This window comes from Taeniopygia guttata, chromosome 23 (genome assembly GCF_048771995.1).
Source record: "Taeniopygia guttata chromosome 23, bTaeGut7.mat, whole genome shotgun sequence".
NCBI classification, from domain to species: Eukaryota; Metazoa; Chordata; class Aves; order Passeriformes; family Estrildidae; genus Taeniopygia; species Taeniopygia guttata.
In genome coordinates, this window is record NC_133048.1 from 3,928,237 (window position 1) to 3,944,417 (window position 16,181).

The window sequence follows — 16,181 nt, forward strand, 5'->3', positions numbered from 1 at the left end:
GGGTGGTGGGGCTGGGGGAGCCGTGGGATGGGGAATGTGGGGCTGGGGGAGCCGTGGGGTGGGGGTGGGAGGGGATGGGGGGGAACCACGGTTTGAGGAGGGGGCTGGGGCTGTCCCGTGGGCTGGGAATGCGTTCTGGGATGGGCTGTGGAGCCGAGGACACCCTGGGGGATGGGGTCCCGTAAAGCCCCAGGGACCTCATGCTGCTCCACACTGGGCTTTTGGGGTGGGGGATGTACTGCTCCCCCATGCCCAGCTCAGACCAGTCTCCCCAGTTCCTCCAGGGCAGCCCAGGCGCTCCCCCAGGAACCCCAGAGCCACATCCTGCCCCCAGCCCCCCGTGTGACACCGGGGTGGGACATCTCCCACCCATCCCCTTTTCCACCCCCTCGGCTTCCAGTCAACACCAGGCTCGGGGTCCCCCTGTCCCGGGGCGCATCCCCACTGCGCCACCCCTTCCCAGGCGCTGACGCCTCCCAGTTCAGCCCAGTTCAGCCCAGTTCAGTCCCGTCCGGCGGGTGCTGCTGGCTCCAGTCCCTGCTTTCGTGCCGCCGGGCGCGGAGGCGCTCGCAGGGCTGCGGCTGAGTCCGCCCGGGCACGGCACCGGCCGGGGTGGGGGCCGGGGGCACCCACCGGGTCCCCGTGGGGGCGCCGAGCGGCGGAGACCCCACACCTGGGCAGGTAAGCGGGGCCGGGGGCTGAGCCCACCGCGGGGGGACCGGCCCGGCTCCTCTCGCCCCTCCCGGGGGTCGCACACCCCCACAGCCCCGGGCTGGGGGTCCGGCTCACGCCTTTGGGGGGATTGTTCTTGTCCCCAGGCTGTGACAGGGGCCGGGGGCTGAAGCCCTGATGGGGTCCCCGGTGCTGGGAGGAGGCGAGGCCAGCCCTGGGCTGTGCTCCAGGCGACTGGGATCGGCCTGGGGGCTCTGGGGGTCACCCACGGGGGGCTGGCCGGGGCTGCATTTTGAGGAGGGGGCGTGCGGAGCGTTTCACGCCGTCTGGAGCTCCCTTCCATCTTGTGGGGCTGCCGGCAATGAAAAAAGGGGGACGTGCAAGCCCCAGCTGCACCTTGCTGGGGAGGTTGAACTGGTTTGACTGGTCCCCCGTGCAGGGTAGGGGGCCGGGTGCCCAGCACCCCTCTGCGCCCTGTGCTGCTTCTTCAGGGCTCGGTTTTGGGGACCCCGCAGGGAGCTGGGCACCGCAGCAGCGCCTGGCTCAGGCTTAGGTGACATTTTTAGGTGGTGGCTCTGTTCCGGGGCGGGGGGACCCCCCCGTGCACCGGCAGTAAACAGGATACGAGCGGCTGCGGCGGGGAGACAGCGGCAGCATCACCCCACCCCCGGCAGAGCCGGTTCGTGCCCCCCGAGACCCCTCCCAGAGCGATGTCGGGGTGGTGGCGTGTCCCAGGTTGCCCCGAGGGGGTCGGGGGGTGTTTGGGTTCCCCTGTGTGTGGTGAGGGGGTCCCTGGGGATGGTTTGCTGCGGGCTGTGGCGGGGTTGGCACCCACCGTGCCCAGGTCCTGGGCTGGCAGTCCCGGGGCTGGGACAGGGGCACCTGTGGGGCAGGGAAGGGACCCTCCGAGGGGCTGGGGACAGGCTGGGACAGGGCCACCCGTGGGGCGGGGTCAGAGTCACCTCTGGGGCTGGGGGCAGGGCCGCTGGTGGAGGTGGGACATGCCAGGGCTTGGCTCTGTGGGTGCCCAGGAGCCCGGGGTGCGCTCGGGGGGGCTCAGGCTGATCCTGCCCCACGGCTGCTGCAATTTCCTGCCCTCGGTGACACCCGGCAGCGCTTTCCCAACGCCGGGGACAGGAAGGGCCGTGGTGAGGCAGCGCCGGGCATGGGGCAAGACCCCTCCGGGAGATGTGATGAGCTGCGTACGGTCTCAGCCTGGTTCGGGCTCAGCCCATCGCGGGGGCAGCCAAACCCCTTGTGCCATCTGTCCGTGTGCCCTGGCAGCCGGTGAATCCCTGGGAACGCGGGCAGGGGCAGAGCCAGCCCTGAGCAAACACGCCGGGCAAACAGCGGCCGCGGGCAGGGCCGGGCTGGCACGGAGCCGGCGGCGGGAGGAGCGGCCCGGTGCCCCCGGTGCCGGCTCGGGCTGCCCGTGCCCTTCCTGCGCTCCCGGACCCCGTCCCGCTCCTCGCCTGAGCCGGCGGGGGTCGCGGGGGTCGCGGGGGCGCGGCTGAGCTGCTCCCACTCGTCCTTGCAGCGGGATGAGCGGGGGGGACCCTCCCCATCCCCATCCCCATCCCCATCCCCAGCGGCGCCCAGCTGCCCGTCCCGATGCTGGCATCGCTGCTGCACGCCCGGCACGCTGAGCACGCCGTGTCCCCGGCCGGGCCGGCCCCGCGGGCTGTCCCCGCGCTGTCCCCCATGGCGCTGGAGCCCGAGGCGCTGCTGGACCTGAGCTTCCTGACGGAGGAGGAGCGCAGCTCCATCGCCCGGGTGCTGCAGCGGGACTGGCAGCTCCGCCGCCGGGAGGAGGGGCGCATCAGGTGGGTCGGGGGTCCCTGCCGGCGTCCCCCCGGGGACAGCGCGGCCAGCCCGAGGGTGCCCCGTTCCCGGGGGATGGGGTCACCCTGAGCTCGGCCGGGCTGTCACAGCAGTCCCGAGGGTCCCAGAGGCCGGTGTCCCCCAGCCGGGAGGGCTCTGGGGCAGGATGGGGGTCCCAGCGTGCCCCTCCCGCCCCCCAGCAAACTCCGCAAGTCGGTGTCGGACCCGGCGCGGCTACGGAGCCTCACCGGGGACTGGTTCTGCGACGCCCGTGCCCAGCGCCACCAGCCCCGCCTGGGCTCCGACCTGGTCCGAGCCTCCATCCGCCGCAGGAGGCGGCCCCGGGGTAGGCGAGGGGCGGCGGGGCCGCGGGGCCGCGGGCCGGGGCTCGGCCCTGAGCTCCCTGTGTCCCCAGGAACCGGGGAACCGGACCGCGGCCCCGGCCTGGAGGCCATCGAGGAGCCGCTGGCAGAGGAGAAGGAGGATGAGGATGGTGCGTTGGAGACGGACGAGAGGTGAGGGGAGGCAGGGTGGAACCCCACAGGTGCCCCGGGGCTGGTGCCACCCCACAGGTACCCCGGGGCTGGTGTCACCCCACAGGTGCCCCGGGGTTGGTGTCACCCCACAGGTGCCCCAGGGTTGGTGTCACCTCACAGGTACCCACTGGGGGTGGCACAAGGGGGGTGGAGGGGGGCAGAACTGGGGGTGGAGGGGATGGTGCAGCCAGGGCTGGTGTCTGCCCTTCGTCCCATCGTTCCAGGTCTGGTTTCCACCATCCCAGCATGTCTGCCCACCATCCCAGTGTCCGTCTGTCCGTCCGTTATCCCAGTGTCTCCCGCTGTGCTGCTGTCTGGCTGCCCTCCACCTAGACCAAACTAATGGTGGTCTCTTCCCGCAGTTCCCCCCCAGAGGAGGTGCAGGAGGCCACTGAGCCCCAGGTGGGTCCCTGGTGTGGGGGTTGAGCAGTACCTGGACCCCGGTGCCGGGTGGGGTTCACCCTGCAGCACCCCCAGCGCCATCCCAGGATTGTGCTGCCCTTGGAGTGATGGGAAGCGTCCCACAGAATGTCCCATGGGGGTCATCCCTCATCCTGTCCCAGGCACGCAGAGGGCTGGGCTGGGGGGAGCACTGGGCGAGGAGGGGGTGCCCGGGGTCCCCTTCTCAGCCTCTCCCTCCCAGCCCAGCCCCCCCGCCCCGGCTGCAGAGGGGACCCCGAGGGCACAGCCCGTGCTGCAGGGTGACATCCCAGCGAGGGAGCAGCACAGCCCGGCCCAGGCAGGTGAGTGGGGTGGGGGTCGGGGGTGATGGGGGGCTGGGGGCTGGAGCCCCCCAACACTGCAGCCCCCAGCATTGCAGCCCCCAACACTGCAGCCCCCAGCATTGCAGCCCCCAGCATTGCAGCCCCCAGCACTGCAGCCCCCAGCCCTGCAGCCCTGCACCTCGCTGCTCTGGCCAAACACGGGGTCTCCCTCCTGCCCAGCCCTGCTGGCTCGGACCCCCAGGCTGCCCTTGTCCTTGCAGGTGGCACTGGCACGGGGGGTGGCACCTCCCTGGGCTCGTCCAGCACGGAGGGGGATGAGGATGAGGATGAGGAGGAGCCGGACTCGGCACACGGCAGCCACAAGGCTGGGCAGGTGGGCTGGGGGCTGGGGTGCTGTGGGGGTTGGTGGGGCTGCACGGAATTGAGGGGGGCTACATGGGATTGGGGGGGCTGGAGAGGGCTGTAAGGAGTTTTGGAGGGGGTGTGTGGGGTTTTGGGGATCTGGAGGTGTCTGTATGGGGTTTTGGGGGCTGGGGGGATTGAACAAAGCCCAGCATGGGCAGTACCCAAGCACCAGGCACTGCTGGGTGTCCTCAGTGGGCCTGGGGGGTGCTGACCCCTCTTTGCACTTCCAGAGACCAGAGACCCCCCAGGCGGATCAGAACCCCCCAGACCCACTGTCCCCACAGAACAGCCACGCTCCCCCGAGCCTGCTGAGCACCAGCTCCTCTGTGTCCAGCCTCAGCTCCTCCACGGTACAGGGCCGGGACTGGGAGTGGGAGTGGGACTGGGACTGGGATTGGGAGTGGGAGTGGGACTGGGATTGGGGCTGGGGCTGGGACTGGGAGTGGGAGTGGGAGTGGGAGTGGGAGTGGGGCTGGGACTGGGACTGGGACTGGGACTGGGGCTGGGGCTGGGGCTGGAGCTGGGGCTGGGGATGGAGCTGGGGATGGGGATGGGACTGGGGCTGGGGCTGGGGATGGGACTGGGGCTGGGATTGGGGCTGGGGCTGGGGATGGAGCTGGAGCTGGGGATGGGACTGGGACTGGGGCTGGGACTGGGACTGGGACTGGGACTGGGGCTGGGGCTGGGACTGGGACTGGGACTGGGACTGGGACTGGGGCTGGGGATGGGGCTGGGACTGGGATTGGGGCTGGCACTGGGGGCTGGCACTGGGGGCTGGCGCTGGGGCAGGGTGGGCAGGGGCACCTCCTCAGCGGCCCTGCTGTGTCCCGCAGCTGAGCGGGAGCCTGATGAGCCTGTACAGCGAGGGGGAGCTGGGCAGGGTGGCCGTGCGGGGCTGCGTGCAGTTCTCCCTGCGCTACCAGCCGGCCCAGAAGGAGCTGCAGGTGCACGTCCTGCGCTGCCGGGAGCTGGCCGAGGCCAAGAAGCAGCGCTCGGACCCGTGAGTGCCCCGGCCCCGCTGGCACCGCCCAGGGGATGCCCCCCGGCCCCACTGCCCCCACCCCGGTTTTTGGCCCCAGGTACGTCAAGACCTACCTGCTGCCGGACAAGTCCAACCGCAGCAAGCGCAAGACCGCCGTGAGGAAGAGGAGCTTGGATCCCGTCTTCAATGAGACCCTCAAGGTTTCTAACCCTCCTTTGGGTGGGTTTGGAGGTGCCCGTGGTTCCAGCGGGATGGGTGGGGGTGGGTCATCTCACCCTCTGTCCCCTCCCCACCAGTACAAGCTGGAGAAGAGGGACCTGCAGGGCCGGACCCTGAACCTCTCCGTGTGGCACCACGACAGCCTGGGCAGGAACCTCTTCCTGGGGGAGGTGGAGGTGGCACTGGGCACCTGGGACTGGGCCAACACACGGCCCGAGTGGTTCAGTCTCCAGCCACGGGTGAGCTGCTCACCTCCCCAGCCCCGTGTCGCTGCGCTGCCCCCGTAACCCCAGTAACCCCCCGTAACCCCCCGGAACACCCTGGAACCCCCCGTAACCCCCCGTAACCCCCTGGAACCCCCCAGAACCCCCCGTAACCCCCCGCCCTCCGCAGATGCCCATCCCCTCGGACGGCCTCGCCAGCCGTGGCCGCCTCAACCTGGCGCTGAAGTTCATCCCCGCCGGCTCGGAAGGTGAGAGGGGCTGCGGGGGGCGGGGGTCCGGCATGGCAGGGTGCCCCTGACCCTTCTGGCCCACAGGAGGGGGGATGCCACCCACGGGCGAGCTGCACATCTGGGTGAAGGATGCTCAGAGCCTCATCCCGCTGCAGAGCGGCACCGTGGACGCCTTCGTGCAGTGGTGAGGGCGGGGGTGACACTGGGGACACCCGGAGGGGCGGCTGGGGTGTTCCCCCCTCACCCCAGTGTCACCCCAGCTACGTGCTGCCGGATGACAGCAAGGCGAGCCGGCAGAAGACGCGGGTGGTGAAGCGGAGCCTGAACCCCCTCTTCAACCACACCATGGTGTACGACGGCTTCCAGGCCAAGGACTTGGCCGAGGCGTGCGCCGAGTTCACCCTCTGGCACCACGAAGCCTTTTCCAAGCGCCAGCTGGGCGGCATCCGGCTCAGCCTGGGCACGGGTGAGGGCAGGGTATGGTCCCTGGGGTGTCCCGGGTGTCCCCCCGGGGCTGACGGACGGGCGCTCTCTCCGCAGGGAGCAGCTACGGGCTGCCTGTGGGCTGGATGGACTCCACGGCCGAGGAGAAGGGCGTGTGGAGGCAGCTGCTGCAGCGGCCCGGCCTCTGGGTGGAGGCGCTGCTCCCCCTGCGCACCGACCTGGTGCCCCGGGCGTAGCCCCCGGGACCAGTGGGACCGTGGGATCCGAGGGTGGGGACCTGGGGTCTGTGCCCTCCCCTCCCAGCAGCAATGAAGTGGCACCAGCGGGCACCTCTGGCAGCTTTTTATTGCTGTGAGCACATCTGGTGGCTGTTTATTGCACTGGCCACCATACCCTGACTCCTCCCTCCGCTGTGGGGCTGGAGCTGCTGCATCCCAGTGCTCCCAGTGTGGGGCTGTGCCCTCCATCAGCATCCTGCCAGCCCCTGGGGGATGGGGGAGCAGTGCTCTGCCGGGATCCCCTTTACTTACTGGGATACCCCAAACTGGGCTGCCCCGTCCCACCAGGACACCCGCACTGGTTCCCAGTCACTGGTCACTGGGAGGACTGGAGTCACCTGGGGCCACCCACCAATCCCACCCTGTGGGCAGAACAGCCAAATCCCCAATTTGCAACCAGAATCTCTGGGAACGACAATGACACGGACACCAGGAATTACAGGAAAGTCCTTTATTGGTTTCTGCCCCTCCGTTCCAGCTCGGGCTCTGCCCGGTGTGGGGCTGGGGCCACCCATGGCCAGGTGTCCCCCGATTCCTGGATGCCCTGGGTCCCCGGGGTGGGATTTAGGCTGGATGGGCCCCCCGGCCCAGCTGCACCCCCGGCAGCAGCCGGAGGCACAAAGCCCCGGAGCATCCCCCGGGGTGGGGACGGGCGGGGGGTGTCCCGCCCCGGTGTCCCGGCTTTGCATAGTGCTGGTGTGGGGCGGGGACAGTCCGGCCGCGGGCAGGGTGACACCAGCAGCGGCCTCTTCACCTGGGGAGGACGGGGACAGCGACCCCCCAGCCTGGAGCTCAGATCCTGGTGTGTTGGACAGAGAGGAGAGTAGCAGGAAAGGTGCTGGGGGCTTCACCCTGGGGGTCCCAGCCGCTCGCAGCCCCCAGAGAGGGGGTGCTGAGGGGGTCCCAGTGCCCACCCACACCATGGGGGAGGGTTGGACTGCCCTGGAGGGAGGGGGGATCCCCTGCACCCCCCCCAGCCACAGCAACCCCGGACACAACACAAACACCACCTGGCAGAGTTTAATGGGGGGCAGCCCGAGAAACAAGTGTCACCCCACAGCACACGACACGCAGCCCCCTCCCCAAAACAGCACACAGAAAGAGGGTGGGGCAGAGGGAACCCCCCAAGCCCCCCCAGAGCACACAGAGGCACAGCAAAAGCACACAGCAAGGCCCTGGCTCCGCTCCTCTGGCGGGCACGGGGGGCATGGGGGGTGTCAGGCCGTGGTGGGGTGCTCCAGCCAAAATGCCAGCGGGAAAAGCACCCACGAGGGGAAGAGGGTCCCCCTGGCCCCAGGGACTGTGGGGAGGCAGTGGGGCAGGGGTGCTGAGAGTGGGAAGGGGGCTGCTGGGGCCAAACTGGGGCCAAACTGGGGCCAAACTGGGGCCAAACTGGGAGCCCTGCAGTCCCCGCGCTGTCAAGGAGGCTCAGGGGGAGGCTGGGGGCACTGGGGGCACCTCACCCAGGCGGCAGAAGGGGCTGGAAGGGGCTGCCCCCCCGAGGGGCTCCGTGCCAGAAAGGGGGCGAGGGGGGACCCCCTTCCTTTCCATCCCTAACAACTCGCAGGAAACAGCAAAACCGGTTGGGAAACAGCCGTCATGCACACCAGGAGGGAGGGCCCACGCCCCCCTCTGCCCGGGGAGGTGCCAGGCGAGGGTGAAGCCGCGGGGTGCGGGGGGACACCCCCTCCCCAGTGCCACCGGCACCCAGAACCTACTGGTTGTCCTCTCTGGCAGCGTGGAAGGAAAGAGAGGGGCACGGCCCCCACGTCAGACACAGCGAGCCCGGACAGCACCGGGCAGCTCCTGCCAGCCCCCAGGACAGATCCGGGGCTCAGAGCCAGGACCCAGCCAGACAGGGACAGACAGGGGAGGCAGGACAGCCGGACAGCGGCGAGGGGGTGTGAACCCCTCCATCCCCCCGACCAGCCTCTGCAGCGTGGGGACAGACTGGCACAAAGAGCCACGGGACAACACAGCGGGCACAGGACACGGCCCAGGTGACCCCAGGCTTGACTTTAGGGCGGGCTTTGTCCCCCCTCCATCCCGCTCCCGTGTGGGGCCCTTACAGCGTTTGGTAGGTGCTGTCCTTTGACTTGATGAACTTGATGAGGAAGAAGGCGACGGCCTGGACGCACAGCACCAGCACGATGCCCCCGATGAAACTCGCCGTGTCGAAGCCGGGCGGGTGGAACTCAGGGCTGCCCGTCAGCGGGGCACTGCTGGTGGTGGTCCCTGGTGGTCAGGGAAGATGGGGGGTTGGGGAGTCATGGGTGCTGCTGGCATTCCTGAGAGGGGATCTGGGCTCCTGGAGAAACCAGGCTGCGCAGGGAGGGATGGCAGCTCCCAGCTTGGGGCTGGGATGTCCCCGCCGGTACGTGGCTGCCGGGATGGGCTCAGCCCCGTCCCCTGCCAGAGCAGCTGGAGCTGCAGGAAAGGAGCCAGCAGCAAGAAGATCCCAGCGGGATCAATAATTCAGCAGGCTCCAGGCTCCGGTTTCCCGCTGGAATGGGCCCAGTGCTCTCCAGTTCCCCGTACTGGAAGAGGCTCCTGCTCCACTCCCAGCCAGGCTGGAGGTGGCAGTTCCAGCAAAGATGGAGCCAGGGCTTGTTCCTGGAGGGCTGATGGGTGCCGTGAGCCACTGCATTGCCAGCGCAGAGAGAAGGGACAGGGCCGTGACAGAGGGGACAGCGGGCACGTCCCGTGGCCAACACCGAGGTCAGCTCTGCTCATCCCTCCCAAAGGGGTATGAACTAAAGAGGAAGTGTCTTGTTGGGACAAGTCACTGGTCCCTGGGGCACCCAGGACCCCCATCCCACTGTCTCCCACCCCTCCCCAGACCCACTCACTTGTGGAGTGTGTCACTGGCTCCTTGCTATGGGATCGTGGAGGCTCTTCCGTGTGAGACTTCAGTGCTAGAGAAGGCAGGGACAGAGGGAAGGGGCTAAAAGGGGTGACAGGGGACATTGCCACACACCCCTGCGACCCACGTCCCTGTCCCGGTGGTGTGGTTTCATCCCCATGGCCCTGGCACCTGCAGCAGCACCCCTGTCCCAAAGGTCAGAGGGTCTGGGGGCTTTGGGGTCGGGGTTACCTCGGCACAGGGCGCTGCTGTTGTAGAGTGCGCAGGTGTCCCGCACTGCCGAGCCCCTCTGCACGCAGCTCCCGGCTCCTGCGGGAAGGGGGAGCAGAGTTTCCCGGGGATCCCAAACCAGGGCAGCCAGTGGTGTCCAGGCCCAGGGCTGCCCTGGCACCTGAGGGGTTGGGATGAGGAGGTTTCATTCCCAGGGGTGGGAGTGGGGGCCCAGAGCTGCACCCCGCAGGGCAGAGCCCCGAGCAGGGGCTTCGTGAGCAGCTGAGATGGACCCTGATGGTGAAACAGCTGGGGCTGGGCACCCAAGGGTGCTGAGAGCCAACGCCACCCGGGCACGCCCCGGTCCGGTGACAGGGGCTGGGGAGAGCTGATGAGAGCCCCTCTCTGTGCCCACCCAGCCGAGCCCCTCACCTGGCTCCTCGGGGGTCCCGCAGCCCACCCAGACGCAGCTGGTGCCGTTGTGGGGGTGGCTGCTGGCTGTACACACCTCGCAGGACCTCAGCTCGCCACACTCTCCTGCCAAAGCCAGGGAAGGGTGATGAGGGCAGGGCCAGCACCCACCCCTGTGGCGGTGGGTGAGGGCTGGACCCAACTGGAGGGGCAATTCTGATGGTGCAGCAGGAGGAAGGAGAGCACATCCCATGGCACCACAGCCCCATCCCGATGGGTGTTCTTGGCACCACCGGCCCTCCAGCCAGGGCACACCACAGCTCCCAGCGCCCACCCAGCCCACGCAGGGCGTTACCGGAGCGGTGCCGCCCCTGTGCCCGGCCAGGCCACCCCGCGGGACCCCGTTCCCGGGAGTCACTCGGTGGTTGCGGAGCTGCTCTTCCCCCACACATCATCATTAATTTACAGCGCTGCTGCCGGCGAGGGAGGCTGCGCCGAGCTGCGGCCGGGCCCTGCCCGCCCCGTCCCCCGCCCGCGCTCGCTCCATCCCGGGAAAGATCCATCCCACGCTGGATGCGCACCCAGGCTCGGGGCAAACCCCCCGGCAGGGCTGGCGGTCCCCGGGCTGCCTCCCCAGGGGACGGAACGGGCACAGGGCACCTCTGCCGGCAGCGCTTCCCTTTGGAGAGACCACTGAGCCCCCCAGCTTTTAGGGCTCCCTAAAAACCACGCGCGCCCGATGGAAAAGCCCCTTTCCCTCTTTCCCAGGAAAAGCCGAGGGGGAACTGGTGGCGTAAGGAGGAAGCGGAGATGCTGCGGCCCCATTGCCATGGCTACGGGAGGGGGAGGTGGGCACGCCGCTGCCCCCCTGCCAGCGTTTGGAGACCTGCCGGGAGCCAATGGGAAAGTGGGACTTTGTTCGCAAGGCTTTAGGCAGGTTTATCATTTATTTTTATCGCGGCAGGCGCAGGAGCAGACGTTGGAGCCCGGCGCTGTCATCTCCCGCTCCTGCCGGCAGGTGTGGGGAGGGAGGGGGAAGGAAGGGCCCCACTCCCAGGGGTGCTCCGGGAACACGCGTGGGTCCCGCTGGGATAAGTCAGGGTGGAAACGTCTCCCCGCAGCAGCAGCCGGGGGATGGGAGAGGGGCAGCAGAAGGAAGCCTGGGGTTTGCATCATTAACGCCCGGAGTTGCAGCGCCTCGGGAAGGGGGTGACGGCTCCGTTCCCCTCTCCCCACCGCAGCCCACGAGATGCCCACACTTTTTGGGGAGGAGGCTGGACCCTGCGCGCCGCTCATCCCGCCTGGCCCCGGGGGTCCCAAACCCCGGAGCACGGCTGGGAGAGGAGCAGGGGTCCCTCTCCCCCAAACTGAGTCCCGTGGGGGCGAGAGGTACCCCCGGGGAAAAAACAACCCCCAGAGAAAAGTTCAGGCGCCCCAAAGCTGCAAAGCCCCGAGTTCCCCTGCCACCCCCCACGCCGTACCTGCGCGGGTGGGAGCGGGTCCGTGCGCGCAGAGCAGCGCGCACAGGAGCGCGCAGCGCAGCGCCCCGGGGCCCGGCGGGGCCATGGCCCGGCCCGGCTCGGCTCGGCCCGGCTCGGCACGGTCCCGGCGGGAGGTGTGTCCGCGGATCTCCCGGGAGAGCGGAGCGGAGCAGATGCGCGCCCGCGGGAGGCGGCCCCGGCGGCGGCGGGGGAGGGGGGGCGGCCCCGCCTCGTCCCGCCCCGCCCCGCCCCGGCGGGCCCGGCCCGGGCTGTGGAGGTCTCTCACGGGGTGTGCCCCCCACACACACCCACACACCCACACACCCACCCACCGGGCGTGGGAAACCCGGGGCTGCACGGGCTGCGCACACGGCACACCTGCGCACGCCTGTGCACACCTGTACATACCTGTACACACATGTACACACCTGTACACACTGCACCCCTGTGCACCCCTGTACACACCTGTACACACCTGTACACACATGTACACCCCTGTGCACACCTGTACACACTGCACCCCTGTGCACCCCTGTGCACACCTGTACACACTACACCCCTGTGCACACCTGTACACACCTGTACACACTGCACCCCTGTACACACCTGTACACACCTGTACACACCTGTACACACTGCACCCCTGTGCACACCTGCACATACTGCACCCCCTGAGCACACCTGTACACACCTGTACACACCTGCACACACCTGCACATACCTGTACACAAGTGAACACACCTGTGCACACTCGCACACGCTGTACACACCACACACACCTGCACACCTGCACACCCTGTACACACCTGCCCGCACCGTGTGCCCGCACCCGGCCTGTGCCCAGCGCCCCGCGCTCGCTGCCCGCTGATCCCGGGCACCCTGCCCGCCCCAGTCCCGTGCCCGGGACACTCCGAACCCTCCCGGGGCCGGGGCCGGAACCACCGGGGTGTCCCGGCTCCCGCGGGGTCCCAGCAGAGCCGCGGCTCGGCCCGGGCCCTCCGGGACCCCCTCCCTCCGCGGCGGGGACAGATCACCGGTGAAACGCGTCGGCTTCGAGGAACCGGCGCGGGGGAAGAGTCCCGAGGGGTCCCGCGGGGGCCGTGGGGTCCCGTGGGGTTCCCTGGGGCCCCGTGGGGTTCCCTGGGGTCCCGTGGGGTCCCTGGGGTCCCGTGGGGTCCCTCGGGGGCCGTGGGGCGGGCGCGGGCAGCGCGGGGGGGGGGGGGGGGGGAAAGTTGGGGGCGGGTTTTTTATGAATGAGCCGCGATTACCATGCGGCGCGCGCGCTCCCGCGCTGCCCCGCGGGCGCTGATTGGCTCCGGCGCGGCGCTGACGTCACGGCGGGGCGAGCGGGCGGGGGGGGCCGTGAGTCACCGCGGGCCCGGCCCCCCCCGGCCCCCCCCGGCCCGCCGCTATAACGGCGGCGCCCATGGCAGCGGGGCCCGGTACCCCGGCAGGGGAGTGAGTGAGTGCCCGGCATCCCGGCAGGGGAGTGCGTGAGGGCCCGGCATCCCGGCAGGGGAGTGCGTGAGGGGCCGGCATCCCGGCAGGTGTGCCTGGCATCCCGGCAGGTGAGTGGGTGAGTGCCCGGCATCCCGGCAGGGGAGTGAGTGAGTGCCCGGCATCCCGGCAGGGGAGTGAGTGTGTGCCCGGTATCCCGGCAGGTGTGCCCGGCATCCCGGCAGGGGAGTGAGTGAGTGCCCGGCATCCCGGCAGGTGAGTGCGTGAGGGCCCGGCATCCCGGCAGGGGAGTGAGTGTGTGCCCGGCATCCCGGCAGGGGAGTGAGCGAGTGCCCGGCATCCCGGCAGGTGTGCCTGGCATCCCGGCAGGTGAGTGAGTGTGTGCCCGGCACCCCGGCAGGTGAGTGAGTGCCCGGCATCCCGGCAGGTGAGTGAGTGCCCGGCATCCCGGCAGGTGAGTGCCCGAGTGCCCGGCATCCCGGCAGGTGAGTGAGTGTGTGCCCGGCATCCCGGTAGGTGAGTGCCCGGCACCGGCGCCGCGCCGTGGGGACGGTGGCGAGGGGCGGCCGTGCCCCCCAGAGCCCGTCCAGGCGCTGTGCTGCCCTCCCGGGGAAGAAGGGATGCCGTGGTGGGGATGGGAGGGTGTCTGCTCCCGCTGGGATGCTGATGGGGGGCAGGGTCACCCCTTTACCTGCTGCTTGGGATCCCCTCCCTTTGGCCCGAACTCCTCTGGGCAGGGTGTTTTCCACTGCCAGCCCTGCTCCCCTGGATTTACCCATCAAAATCTTGCAGTGCCCAGTCCCCAGCAGCCAAGGCAGGCAGGAGCAGTGATGGTGTGTGTTCCTTCCCCGTTATTCTCCGATTTATTTTAAAACCAAACCATCTCATCCAGAAAAATCCCCTCGGAGCCAACAGCCAGCACACCCTCAACCTCCACTGCTCTGCCCACCCTCCTGAAGACAACTTTTGGGGGCAGGCAGTGCCCCTGTCTGGGTGGCCCAGGGGCAGCTGGTGGACAGAGGTGCTGAAGGGCTGCTCTTGCAGGTCACCCTCCGCCACCATGATGGAGAAAGAGCCCCCCAACTCCAGCGAAGGCCAGCAAGGCTGGTTCTCAGCCGGGAACGGCAGTGGCAGCTCCTTGGATCTGGAGTCTGTGGTGCAACCCCTCACCTTGAACCCGTGGGACGTCGTCCTCTGCATCTCGGGGACCATCATCTCCTGCGAGAACGCCATCGTGGTGGTGGTCATTTTCTACACCCCGGCTTTCCGCGCCCCCACGTTCCTCCTGATCGGCAGCTTGGCCACAGCCGACCTCCTGGCAGGTGTGGGGCTGATCCTGCACTTCGCCTTCGTGTACTTCATCCCGTCGGGAGCGGTCAGCCTGCTGACCGTGGGGCTGCTGGTCACCTCCTTCACAGCCAGCGTCAGCAGCCTGCTGAGCATCACCATCGACCGCTACCTGTCCCTCTACAGCGCCCTGACCTACTGCTCGGAGAGGACGGTCACCAGGACGTACATCATGCTGCTCCTGGCCTGGGGAGCCTCCATCTGCCACGGGCTGCTGCCCGTCATGGGCTGGAACTGCCTGGGGGAGCCGTGGGCCTGCAGCATCGTCCGGCCGCTGACCAGGAGCCACCTCAGGCTCCTCTCCGCCTCCGTCCTGGCGGTGTTCGTGGCCATGCTCCAGCTGTACGTGCAGATCTGTCGCATCGTGTGCCGGCACGCGCAGCAGATCGCCGTGCAGAGGCACTGCCCGGCCAGCTCCCAGCACCTCAGCACCCACAAGGGCATCGCCACCCTGGCCGTCGTGCTGGGCACCTTTGGGTGCTGCTGGCTGCCCCTGGCCGTGTACGGGCTGCTGGGCGACGGCAGCTCCCCGGCGCTCTACACCTACGCCACGCTGCTCTCCGCCACCTCCAACTCCCTGCTCAACCCCCTCATCTACGCCTTCAGGAACCAGGAGATCCAGAAGGTGCTGCTGGGGGCCGTGTGCTGTGCCTGCCTCTCCTCCCCGCTGCCCTTCCGCTCCCCCAGCGACGTCTGAGCGGCCCCGCGTCCTTCACTCACCGAGCCCAGCCGGGGATTTGCTTTGATTGCCCCTTTTCATTCCCACAGGCACATCGCAGGAGCTCCTGGAATCAAGCGGCTCCTCCCAGCCTCATCCTTTTTGGGCACAACCCCTTCTTTTCCTCTATTTTTCCACTTTTTGAATAGAGAGAAAGACGTATTTTTTATCCATAATATAATCTATATTTATGCGTGAGAGAGAGAGGGGGCTGATCCTCATATTTTCTTTAAAACTATTTATGATGCTTTATTTTTTTAAGGGTGGGGAAACACCAGGAACGTTCCTCCCCATCTTGGTTTTTTTTTTTTTTTACAACCTTGTTATTTACCTCAGATAGTCAAAATATATTTTATACATTTGGGGAAGGGGAGGAGAGACTCGTTGACAGAGGAGGAGGGACTCAACCCCCTCCCCCCTTCTCCCAGCCGTCCATTTATTTATTTATTGATATTTGAATTATTATTTAATTTGATTTCTATGCCTCCCTCCCGCCGCACAGTGCTGGGCCCTGCTGCCCTCTAGTGCTCGCTGCCTTCAGGAGGGGGGCTGCCGGAGGCTCTGCACCCCCAAACCCACAAGTTTTGGGGTCCTCTGTGTGCTGCCACCCCCCTCACGGCACCCAGGGCTCCCCCTGCCCAAGCCTTTCTTTGCACTGGGATTGGATTTGCACATTTCTGGGCTGGGGAGATGGATGTGAAGGGCTCCTTGTGAAGGGGACCCCTCTGGATGGGGACCTGTCGGTGGGTCAGGGTGGGGGGGCTGCTTCTTGTTTACAACTCTGGCAGGGGAATAAATGAATTTGTGGTATGAGGTGCGGCTGTTTGATGCTGGGGAGGGGGTGGGATGGTGTTTCCCGAGGGGGCAGAGAAGGTTGAGCCTCTCCAGTCCCACCAGGGCCATCCCCCTGCTCCGTTTCCCGCTGCCGGGTAAGAGATGCCGAGTGACAGCGCCTCCCGCACCCATCACATCCTGTTAGCAGGAGCTGGCCCGGGGGGAGCAGCGCTGAGGCCCCGACCATCCTCATCCTCACAGCCCCAGCAGGCACAGGGGCTGCATGCAGCTCTGCTGGTGACATCTGACATGTCCCCCCAGCCAGGGACACCGAGGGAACGGCATCTCTGCCCCCCTGTCCCTCTCCTGGTGAAGGGGGCACG

At 68.2% G+C, this 16,181-nt stretch overlaps 3 protein-coding genes across 13 annotated transcripts; 2 read left to right on the forward strand and 1 right to left on the reverse strand.

Annotated features, from left to right (window-relative positions):
• The first annotated feature begins 490 nt into the window (after positions 1-490).
• Positions 491-6,587, forward strand: SYTL1 (synaptotagmin like 1). Of its 3 annotated transcripts, none has more exons than XM_072917899.1 (16): positions 491-681; positions 1,239-1,351; positions 2,210-2,495; positions 2,694-2,839; positions 2,909-3,008; positions 3,392-3,431; positions 3,673-3,772; positions 4,015-4,127; positions 4,390-4,509; positions 4,993-5,159; positions 5,239-5,341; positions 5,438-5,599; positions 5,754-5,832; positions 5,899-5,998; positions 6,096-6,280; positions 6,355-6,587. In XM_072917899.1, exons 3-16 carry the CDS (start codon positions 2,284-2,286, stop codon positions 6,492-6,494), a joined length of 1,767 nt encoding a protein of 588 aa, XP_072774000.1. In that variant the 5' UTR covers positions 491-681; positions 1,239-1,351; positions 2,210-2,283; the 3' UTR covers positions 6,495-6,587. The 3 variants fall into 3 exon arrangements, with proteins under 3 accessions (XP_072774000.1, XP_072773999.1, XP_030146220.2); XM_072917898.1 differs by having other exon boundaries at positions 492-681; positions 3,673-3,773; positions 4,022-4,127; positions 6,075-6,280; XM_030290360.4 differs by having other exon boundaries at positions 492-681; positions 6,075-6,280.
• A 385-nt stretch (positions 6,588-6,972) lies between these two features.
• On the reverse strand, positions 6,973-15,162 carry CD164L2 (CD164 molecule like 2). 4 transcript variants are annotated; one of them, XM_030290371.4, is made up of 7 exons: positions 15,027-15,162; positions 14,130-14,177; positions 10,042-10,146; positions 9,631-9,708; positions 9,386-9,451; positions 8,606-8,771; positions 7,539-8,266 (listed from the first exon to the last, which is right to left on the reverse strand). In XM_030290371.4, the coding sequence occupies exons 1-7, from the start codon at positions 15,064-15,066 to the stop codon at positions 8,251-8,253; spliced, it is 519 nt and encodes a 172-aa protein (XP_030146231.2). In that variant the 5' UTR covers positions 15,067-15,162; the 3' UTR covers positions 7,539-8,250. The 4 variants fall into 4 exon arrangements, with proteins under 4 accessions (XP_030146235.2, XP_030146231.2, XP_030146232.2 ...); XM_030290375.4 differs by lacking the exons at positions 7,539-8,266; positions 14,130-14,177; positions 15,027-15,162 and adding exons at positions 6,973-7,335; positions 11,502-11,728; XM_030290372.4 differs by lacking the exons at positions 14,130-14,177; positions 15,027-15,162 and adding an exon at positions 11,502-11,731.
• On the forward strand, positions 12,769-15,034 carry GPR3 (G protein-coupled receptor 3). 6 transcript variants are annotated; one of them, XM_072917900.1, is made up of 4 exons: positions 12,769-12,947; positions 13,269-13,307; positions 14,004-14,281; positions 14,433-15,034. In XM_072917900.1, exons 1-4 carry the CDS (start codon positions 12,771-12,773, stop codon positions 15,001-15,003), a joined length of 1,065 nt encoding a protein of 354 aa, XP_072774001.1. In that variant the 5' UTR covers positions 12,769-12,770; the 3' UTR covers positions 15,004-15,034. The 6 variants fall into 6 exon arrangements, with proteins under 6 accessions (XP_072774001.1, XP_072774002.1, XP_072774004.1 ...); XM_072917901.1 differs by having other exon boundaries at positions 12,854-12,947; positions 14,004-15,034; XM_072917903.1 differs by lacking the exons at positions 12,769-12,947; positions 13,269-13,307 and adding an exon at positions 13,106-13,214 and having other exon boundaries at positions 14,004-15,034.
• Positions 15,163-16,181: the final 1,019 nt, after the last annotated feature.

What these genes read in the sequence shown, in the direction of transcription:
- SYTL1 (XM_030290360.4), top strand. Translation starts at nt 2,284, where the DNA reads ATGCTGGCATCGCTGCTGCACGCCCGGCACGCTGAGCACGCCGTGTCC. An exon ending in CCAGCCTCAGCTCCTCCACG is followed by an intron (nt 4,510 to 4,992) that starts GTACAGGGCCGG and finishes TGTGTCCCGCAG; the next exon opens with CTGAGCGGGAGCCTGATGAG. An exon ending in TCTTCAATGAGACCCTCAAG is followed by an intron (nt 5,342 to 5,437) that starts GTTTCTAACCCT and finishes CCTCCCCACCAG; the next exon opens with TACAAGCTGGAGAAGAGGGA.
- GPR3 (XM_072917900.1), top strand. Translation starts at nt 12,771, where the DNA reads ATGCGGCGCGCGCGCTCCCGCGCTGCCCCGCGGGCGCTGATTGGCTCC. An exon ending in ATGGCAGCGGGGCCCGGTAC is followed by an intron (nt 12,948 to 13,268) that starts CCCGGCAGGGGA and finishes TGTGCCCGGCAT; the next exon opens with CCCGGCAGGGGAGTGAGCGA. An exon ending in CACAGCCGACCTCCTGGCAG is followed by an intron (nt 14,282 to 14,432) that starts GTGTGGGGCTGA and finishes GTCCCTCTACAG; the next exon opens with CGCCCTGACCTACTGCTCGG.
- CD164L2 (XM_030290371.4), bottom strand. Translation starts at nt 15,066, where the DNA reads ATGAAAAGGGGCAATCAAAGCAAATCCCCGGCTGGGCTCG. An exon ending in CGACGTCCCACGGGTTCAAG is followed by an intron (nt 10,147 to 14,129) that starts GTGAGGGGTTGC and finishes TGGCTTTGGCAG; the next exon opens with GAGAGTGTGGCGAGCTGAGG. An exon ending in GCCAGTGACACACTCCACAA is followed by an intron (nt 8,772 to 9,385) that starts GTGAGTGGGTCT and finishes CCTGACCACCAG; the next exon opens with GGACCACCACCAGCAGTGCC.